Raw genomic sequence first — 10,000 nt, 5'->3', positions numbered from 1 at the left:
ATATCGATCTTCGGCATTTGCAACTTGGTGACTCGGCTGCTGGTGTCCCCACTAACTGACTGGTCGAAGTTCAACATGCGCCTGTGTTTCATGATTGGCTATGCTATCATATCTCTCACAATGTATGGTAAGATTTATGAAGAAAATTAGGATTTCTTTTGTCTTATTTGTAACTGCAAAATAGTCTTCAAGAATATCAATCGTAAACATCTTCACAAATAGGAGTACTTCAGTATCGTTATATTGTTTACTACTTTCAAAAACTATGGTTATTCTGTGATCTTTCTGATTTCTCTTCATTTGGTTGCAGACCTTTTAACCGGTTATGATGGCATGAATATATTCCTCGCTAACTATCCCTATATCTCTTTCTCACTATCTCTCTCTCTCTCTCTCTCTCTCTCTCTCTCTCTCTCTCTCTCTCTCTCTCTTTATCTCTCTCTTTCTTCACGCACACATACAGAATATCCTAGCTCTCTCTCCCACCTACGAAAATCAACTATACTATATGAATGACCTTAACCACAGCTACTCTTTCTACCACCACAGTTTTCCCATTACTGACCAACCTCATGTGGATGGGAGTAGTTATGGGGATCGCAGGATGTGGGATCGCTGCCAACATCACACTCAACAACCTCATTATGATCAAATACATGGGCCTGGAGAAACTGCCTCAGATGTTTGGGTCGTCGGCGCTTCTGATCGGGTGCACGTTCATTGTGTTCGGGCCCTTCATTGGTGAGCTACATGACCTTGTTAGCCTGGTATTCCAGGTATATTTCCTATCACAATTTTTCTGTCTTTATGAATGTAAATATGCTAGCGCACGCGCGCGCGCACACACACACACACACTCACACACACACACACACACACTTATAAACACAAACGCACGCCGTACGCACGCACCACACACAAACACAACACAAACATATGTATATACATATATGTACACACAATATAGTAAAATCTACTTTACTGATATGATGAAAAATTGTTAATATTCTTCTCATTCATATTTTTCTACATACACATATGCATACACATAAACGTCGGTTTTTACAAATTTACGGCATCAAGTTCTCCATCTGCAGGCTTTGTACGCGACATGACCGAGAGTTATGTCATCAGTACCTGGATACTTGCTTCTACGTCAACCTGCAGTCTCATTCTGTGGTTCTTCATGCCCGCCGCTGTGGCCTATGACGCAAGGATGGAAGCCAAAATTGACACGGAAAAAGAACGTGTTTAATGTCTTCAGTCCTGTAATTTCATTGTTTAGCCATCAGCGCAAAAGACTGAAGATCAGTTTTGATCTTTATTTTCGTCTTGTAATAACAGAAAATGAAATGATAGCAGATAAAGAAAGAAACCCGTTTTACTTCCCTGAAAAGATTAAAGACGGTTTAAAAATCATTAGCCTTTATGAACATCCTATTACATTACGTCATTAGTAACATTGCATTCCCCATATCTTTAAACTGCAATGGTAGCGGTCTCATCTAGCAATCTTGCTGACCGGTGTTCAAATCCCACATCGCCAGAGGAATGAACCCAAATCCATTCCTTGCACACAGGGGGGATTTAGAAGCAAAATGAACAGACAGCCTGTCACACCAAGTATAACCTTAATGACAAATGGAATAAAACTAAATTATTATTGTCATTATAATTTTAATAACCTAATTTCTGACCTATTACTGATTTAACATATTTTTGATATCAGGATCGTGATATTTCTTTCGTAAATTCGTCTAGAAAAAAACGAATGTTTTAACAGAGAAAACATCTACTCCAATACTAAATAAATATGGAGTTGTAGAGATAACGTATGTATATATATTTATATATGTTTAGTACATATATATATATATATATATATATATATATATGAAAGGAGAAAACACACTACCGTGTTGATACTATGGTAGAAAAACCCACAATGTAAAACTAGATTTATTAAAAATAAATCTAGTTTTACATTGTGGGTTTTTCTACCATATATATATAATTATATATACGGTACATATATATATATATATATATATATATATATATATATGTATACATATATATGCTTGTGTGTGTATATATATGTGTGTATATGTATGTATGTATATACATACATATATATATATATATATATATATATATATATATATATGCATATGCTTCTATATATGTGTGTGTTCGGTGTACATACATACGTATATATATATATATATATATATATATATATATATATATATATATATATATATATATATATATATATTCATATCTATACATACGTATGTTTGTAAATATATATGTATTTTCTGTATGCATATCTATATACATATACATATATATACATACACACACACACATATATGAATGTCATCACATGACATTCATATGTGTATATATATACATACATACACTCACACACACACACACACACACACACACACACGCACACACACATATATATATTATACATACACACATACATACATATATATATATATATATATATATATATTATATACATACACACACACACACACACACATATATATATATATATATATATATATATATATATTATATACATACACACACACACACACACATATATATATATATATATATATATATATATATATATATATATATATATATCATGACACCACCAATTTCAAATGATTCTTCAATATTTTACCCTTATCTAGGTCCACACCTCTAAATTCACTATAATGGGTAAGGAGAGCACTGAAGAGTACTATGTAGTCAGTTAACATCCTCTATATATTTTCGGGCACTATAGATTGTAGTCAAGTCACTCAAGGTGCTAGTTCGCATTCTGCGTACGTGGTCCCTCTTGTGATCCAGAAATGAAATTAGCAGCGGTCGAGGCCTGCTGCGTTTCTACACCGATTATATTCCGTGTCCCCGTAAACGATGTCCCGTCTCTACTCCAGAGTGTGGTAAAAAGTGAGTCCTAAGTGCTAGCAACCACCAGTTGACATCTCCACTACAACTGCTATCTTCCTGGAAATTAGTTTGTAGCCCCCGAATCCCTCAAATGTGACCTAAGTATTTAAAATTTGTGTTACCCATTCACTGCCATTTCACCCGGGAGGAGATCCCATTGCATCTTTTCTTCGACGTGACTGGAGTTATATGCATTGGATGCCATATATTTACGGCCTTCCTGCTGTCTCCACAGTGCTGCCGGATGTGGAGTCTGGGACTGACTATGGTAGATACATTGATGATGTTTGATGACTATAGCAGTTGCATCTTCCTCAAAGAGGATGATTGCTGTTGACTGACGTAATGTAGGGGCAGGGAAATACTTTCACTGAAATCCTAGGCATTCCCGTTCTTTATACTTCGATTCACATTTTCAACAGAAATAAATTCAAGCCATCTCACGAGCCTTAATATTGTTAAGTCATGCTACTCGTATTAAAATTAAGTAAATGAAAATTAGGTTTTCTTGAGGTTTCCATAATCATTGAAACCCGAAGGAACATTATCATTATTTGTATTTGAATTTATATTTCCTTTGGTAAACCCATTCCCATTACTGTTACCGTTTCTTTTGACATTGCTGTACCTATTCCCGTTACTATTGCCGTTGGTGTAACTATTACTGATGCTGTTGCCACTACCGTTGGCGTATTCATTGCCGGTACCATTTGTATATCCATTCCCGTTACCAATACCGTTGGTATATAAGAGCATTAAATCTTGCTACTGACATTAAAATTAGTTAAGTATTTTTTTTTTTTCTGGAGATTTCCATAAAACTCGAAAACCCCGGGTGGTGGTGGCGATACCAAGGTACCATTATCATTATTTTATTAGAATTGATGTCGACAATTTGGCAGCAGTGATTTAGTAAGAATATATATTTAGTACAAGAAAACTTTCGATACGATATGTGTGTGTGTGTTTGACTCAAAAAATATTAGGTGAAGAAACAGTGCTTTTCATGTGCTAATTTTTATTTTCGAAAAAGTCGTAGTTTTATACTAACAAATAAAATATAAATGAGACAGTTATAGCATAGTTAAATACATCATAATAGACCACAGAATATGAAAAATAGCTTTTAAAACCTTTTTAGAGACATTCTTAATTTGAAATACTGTGAGAGTGACTTCGTACACCAAATATTTCTTTTAATTTTTACTAATGTTTCATAATTTGTAGCCTAAGCTTTAATATTAACACTGTTTCCTGTAAGTAAACATTTTTATAATATCATTATATTGGTATAAATTTCGCTTAGTCTTAATAAATAGAAAAAAATACTACGTAGTTTAGAGACTCGGCGTTTGATACAATCCATTTATTCCGTTACCATACGTCGCTCTACCATTTCCATTGGCCTTGCCATTGCCATTGATATAGCCGTTCCCATTACCATTGCCGTTATCATATCCATTCCCATTGCTGTATCCATTTCTGTTGGCGTTCTTATACCCATTTCCGTTGGTAAACCCGTTTCCATTACCGTTGCCGTTTCTTTTACCGTTGCCATTGCTGTACCTATTTCCGTTACCATTGCCGTTGGTGTAACCATTGCCGTTTCTGTTCCCATTACCGGTGTATTTATTGGCGTTACCGTTTGAATATCCATTCCCATTTCTGTATCCATTCCCGTTACCAATACCGTTGGTATATCCATTTACATTCCCATTAATGTTTGTGAAACCAATGCCGCTGCCATTACCATTGGTGTATTTGTTGCCGTTGCCATTACCATTGATGTATCCATTACCGTTGGTGTATCCATTGCCATTGCCATTACTATTGGTGTATCCATTACCGTTGGTGTATCCATTGCCGTTGCCATTACCGTTGCTGTATCCGTTGCCGTTACCATTACCGTTGCCATTACCATTGGTGTATCTGTTGCCGTTGCCATTACCGTTGGTGTATCCATTGCCGTTGCCATTACCATTGGTGTATCTGTTGCCGTTGCCATTACCGTTAGTGTATCCGTTACCGTTGGTGTATCCATTGCCGTTGCCATTACCATTGGTGTATCTGTTGCCGTTGCCATTACCGTTAGTGTATCCGTTACCGTTGGTGTATCCATTACCATTCCTATGACCGTTATTGTAACCATTGGCGTTGGTGTATCCATTGCCGTTGCCATTACCATTGGTGTATCTGTTGCCGTTGCCATTTCCGTTGACATATCCATTATAACCATTGCCGTTTGTGTATCCATTTCCATTGAAATTACCAATCTCAGTATTCAAACCGTAGAACTGTTCAGCCGTGGAACAGTCAAAATTGTACCACCAATCGCACACGAAGTGTTGTTGATTGAAGACTGTGCCATTGGGACAAAGGAACGAGTCGATCCTCCCTCCTGCCTGGCAGATGTGGAACACCTGAAATGTATGTGGTGGTGGTTTGGTTTGCGAAGTTCTAGCTTCGCCCGGGCCTTCTAGATATGGCCCGGCCTGTGTCAGCTTTTTACGGCTATCTCATTGAGTTGTCTGACACTCGGTGCTTACCGTGGCGGCGGGATTGCCAGCAAGCGCTCCTGCCGCCATTGTGTAAGCATTTCGTATAGCCTCTTTACCAGCACGGCGGCTGTTGTGGGCGGTCCATGTCTCAGGAATTGTGTATGGTCACAATTTTCTAGGTAGTGGACTAGTGTGGCGTTCGGCTCGCCGCAGTGCTTGCAGCACCATTCATCGCGTTCGATTGTTGGGATAATCTGCCATGCACAGTGGTAACCTAGGCGCATTCTGTGAAGAATGACTTCGGTACCTCTGTTGCTTACTTCAGAGAGTGCCAGTGGTTCAGAGCCTGTGGCGTCTGAGTACCAGCTGGCCGAGGGGGAGGTTCTCGTTTCCTCTCTGTGGAGCTGCCGTAGGAAGGTACGACCGACCAAGGCACACTTCTCCATAAGTAATTTTCGGCTAGGTTTTATCGTCATGGGATTTGGGGGCATACCCCTGCCAGCGACGGCTAGTCTGTCAGCAAGCTTGTTCCCTCTGATGCCGATGTGGCTTGGGACCCAGTTGATGATAATTCTTCTACCCTGAGCAAGAATTCTCTGTGCCATTGTGAGAATCGTGGTCAGTAGGTAGATGTTGTCTGTGGGTGAGCTGTGCTGAAGACAGTCAATGGCTGCCCTGGAATCTGTGTGTATGACCACGTGTCCTTCCCTTAGGGACGCGTGGCCTAGGGCTCCCATGATTGCAACTGCCTCTGCCTGTAGCGAGGAGGCGTTGTCTGTTACCCTCATGGATCGCGTGGCATCCCTAGCTGCAAAGCCGGCGCCTGCAGTGTGGCTCAAGGGACTGACCGATCCATCCGTGTAGTATGTTCTACTACCCGGAGGAGTGATGGCTGCAATGACCCTGTGGGCTTCTGCCTTTAGGCTAGGCATGGGATATAGGTTCTTTTTCATTGACAGGCTCATTATGTTGAACTCTATCAGGCTCAGTGCCCACGGCGGGGCTTCGGCAAAGTCGGGGTGGGGGGAGTCCATGCCCTTAGCAAGAAGCTGTTCTTTGAGCTGATGGCGTATCAACACCCTGGCTGTATGAGACAGCCAGGAGTTGTTTGCAACAAGCTCATTGTCTTGTTCGAGGCATCTGACTAATTTTTGTCTTAGGCTTGTGTTCCTGGGAGCCTGGATGACCCTTGACAGGAATTGTGTTGCCGTTAGATCGATTCGTGAGTCCAGGGGGAGAAGGTTTGCCTCCATCAGGAGGTTGAGGACCTTCGTCCACCTCGGGGCACCCAGAATGATCCTGGCAGCTTCATTTTGGACTGTTTCTAATTTGTCTGTGTGCTTTTTCTTTGCAGCAATTAGAGCGACTGAGGCATAGTCCACAATGGGCTGGACAGCATGTACATAGAATGATCTTAGTACTTTGTGTCTGGCCCCTATGCGTCTCCCAGTCATTGCTCTCATGACGGACAGTCTTGCTTTGGTTCGGTCAACCAGGTACTGGACCTCCTTATGGAAGGAGAGGGTCCGGTCTATCCTTACCCCAAGGTATAGGTAGTCCTTGACCCATTCTAATTCCACTCCCTGGATTTTCAGTCTTGTGCCTCGAACTCTCTGTCTCAGAGCCATGGCTTTGGATTTGGCAGCAGAGATCTTTAGTCCTGTCCTACAACACTTCTCTGACACGAGGTCCAGACAACGCTGGGCTTTATTCTGGCTGCGTGGTCCAGTGGAGGTGATAGCGAGATCGTCTGCATATGAGATGATGTTGAGGATGCAGGACATTAAAGTGTTGAATAGGGCTGGACTGAGAACCCCACCCTGTGGCGTTCCATTTTCGAGCGGCATGTGCTGCGATAGGTGACCCTGGAATTTGACATTGGCAGTCCTGTCCCTGAGTTATCGGGTTCGGCTGCCCTTTCTCTGATCTGAGCGTGTCTGTCTGGCTGTAGACGCTCTTGTCTTGCCCTCAGCTCGGCTGGCAGACTGTTGCTGCTCGTTCTCGCAGAGAACTCGTGCGCCAGTCTGTTAGCCTCTGCTTGGGGGTCGTGATGGGTGCACCTCGGGGCTGAGCGGCTGGTAGCTCGCTTGACCCGTTGCCACAGCTCTGAAAGGGTGGTTTGGTGGTCGAAGGACTCACACCATTCCATCCACTTTTCCTGCCTGACTCTGTTGGCAGTTTCCTTGGCATCCGTGACAGCTTCCCTTAGGAGGGTTAAGTTGTCAGGGGTTCTTTGCCTTCGGAATAGTTATCGGCACATGTTCACTCTGTGGTTGACCTCCCTGATCTCGTCATTGAAGTACCAGGCGTCTTTGTGACTTCTGGACCCAGGCCGAGTTTTGGGTATGGTCTGTGAGGCTGCTTCATTAATGGCGTTTAGCAGGCTAGCTTCGAGCACTTCCACATTTTCGCTTTGTGGGGGATTGGTGCATCTCAGACAGAGGGCCAAGGCGTTTTGAAACGCCTGCCAGTTGGCCTTGTCTGTTTTCCATCTTGGATTCGGTCTTAGGATTTCGGCTGGGCCAGCATCCATGAGAGTAGTTATAGTGCCGTAATGGTCACTTGTGACGGTCTCATCGACACACCAGCCAATCCTCCCCACCAGAGTCGCAGTGGCTAGGGTTAGGTCTAGGACCCCTCCTCTGACGTGCATTGGCTCTTGGGTGTTGAGGAGAGCGATCTCAGGGAATGTCTCTAGCACGTCGGCTATGTGATAGCCGGCCGCATCCGGTGCCCGGCAGGGAGCCAGGATGGGGTGGTGTGCATTGAAGTCTCCCCCTATGATCACTCGGTCGTGTGCAGCAGAAGCACAGACCTGGCTGATGTCTACGCTTTTACAGCGTGGCCGGCTGTACACATTGTACAGTTTGAGGGGCCCCCCGGCCAGGTGAACCTCGACGGCAAGGGATTCAACATCGTCTCCACAGTGCGATGCATCGGCTATTGCGGAGCAGGGGATTGTTGCTCTCACAAGGGTGATCAAACCTCTCTTGCCAGGTGTTCGTGGCAGTGTGAAGGCATGGTACCCTGAGAAGCGAACAGTGTCCTCTGTTAATGTCTCCTGGAGCATGACAATGTCAATGTTCCTTGATCGCACTACTGCTTGGAGAAAAGCGTTCTTTGCAGAGAAGCTATTGATGTTCCACTGTAGGATGCTTAGATGGTGTGTCATGATGTTACTCAGTGATAGTTACATCAGAGACATCGTCGGAGTCTGACAACTCCATTGCGAGGTCCTCGCTGGTTGAGGGCTCCTCGTCTGTTGTCAGGCTATCCTTGGGTCCACTGGGGGGTGGAGAGCCTTTGGTAGCTTTGACTTTGATTGGTTCGGCTTTTCTCTCAGGCTTTTTCTTGGCTGGCCTTGCTGGCCTTGCCTGGGCAAGGTCAGCGTGATCTGGCTCTAGCTGCACAGATTCAGCCTGTTTTGGCTCTGCCTGTGAAGGCATGGCCTGGTTTGGAGTGGGGAGGGGAGTCTCGTCCTGGGGTGAGGGTGAGGCTGGTTTTGCTCTAGCCAGCTTTCTTCCCTTCAGGGCTGCGACAGTCTGGGTCATTGCCGTCATGGCGACCGAAACTGCCTTCTCGGCCTCCTCACTCGACCTCCCCAGGGCTCTTGCTACTGCTGTGACAACAGCAGTTAACAGGAGAGTCATATCGTCCTCGTCAAAGAGGAGATGATCATCTGTTGGGGAGATTTTTGTGGTGCTCTTAGAAACTTTTTTCTTTAGTTTCTTTTTCTGCACCTTTGGCATTGTCGGAAACTCCTTTTTGTTGGAGACATCCGGTGTCGGCTGGGGGGCGGCTTCCTTCCTCTTAGGAGGTCGGGAGGCCTTTTCGCTTTTGTTCCTTCCCCAGACATAGGTGCCCGGTGGGGCAGGAACAAAGTCTGATCGGTTTTGAGCAACCTCTTGTCGCCTGAGGGCCGCCTTTTTCCTGACAGAGCAAGTCAGGCTCCAGGCATGATGCTTCTTGGCACAGTTGGGACATTTGGCTGTTGTGTCCCTCTTTTCCTCTTTGTATGCCTTGAGGCATACCTCTGTGTTGTGTGCCTTGCTACAGACACCACATTTAGGCTTGGCTGTACAGTTAGCCTGGTGGTGACCGTATTTCTGGCACTTGAAACACCGAAGTGGTTCTGGCACATACGTTCGAAGGTTGTAGGTGCCCCAGTTACCCAGATCAAGGGTAGTGGTTGGGGCACCTTTCATGGTCACCAGGACTTGCCTGGTTGGGGTCTTCCCCTTCGACATTCGGGAAGCCTGCACGACCTGTGGGTGTGAAGCGATCAGCTCCACATCGTACGAGACTGAGAAGCCAAGTAGCACCATCTTGGTTCTCTTTTCCTCGGGACTTAGTGGGGAAAGACTCACTTTCCTCCCATCGGTTAGCTCCTTCGTTTCCCAGAGGAAATTCAAGGTAGCTTGATCTTTGGGCATTATGATCATGCCCTGATCTCGGGCGACCCGAATCGACAACCGGATTTTCCGTTGCAACTCCAATGCCCTGACCAATTGGTAGGCATTGTC

The 10,000-nt window shown here is 44.0% G+C and overlaps 1 protein-coding gene across 1 annotated transcript in view; it reads left to right on the top strand.

The window, feature by feature from the left end:
- The window catches only part of LOC125038671, a 3,146-nt gene extending 1,479 nt beyond the window's left edge, over nucleotides 1-1,667 (top strand). The window contains exons 3-5 of the mRNA XM_047632218.1: nucleotides 1-127; nucleotides 550-741; nucleotides 1,098-1,667. The exon at nucleotides 1-127 is cut by the window's left edge and continues 725 nt beyond it. Of these exons, the coding sequence (XP_047488174.1) occupies nucleotides 1-127; nucleotides 550-741; nucleotides 1,098-1,255 (477 nt within the window). The 3' untranslated portion in view covers nucleotides 1,256-1,667. The remainder of the gene's footprint in view (nucleotides 128-549; nucleotides 742-1,097) is intronic.
- Nucleotides 1,668-10,000: the final 8,333 nt, after the last annotated feature.

The sequence above is a fragment of the Penaeus chinensis genome, chromosome 25, assembly GCF_019202785.1.
Source record: "Penaeus chinensis breed Huanghai No. 1 chromosome 25, ASM1920278v2, whole genome shotgun sequence".
Classification (NCBI taxonomy): domain Eukaryota; kingdom Metazoa; phylum Arthropoda; class Malacostraca; order Decapoda; family Penaeidae; genus Penaeus; species Penaeus chinensis.
Note: the sequence above shows the minus strand (reverse complement) of the source record. Positions and strands in the feature narration are given on the sequence as shown.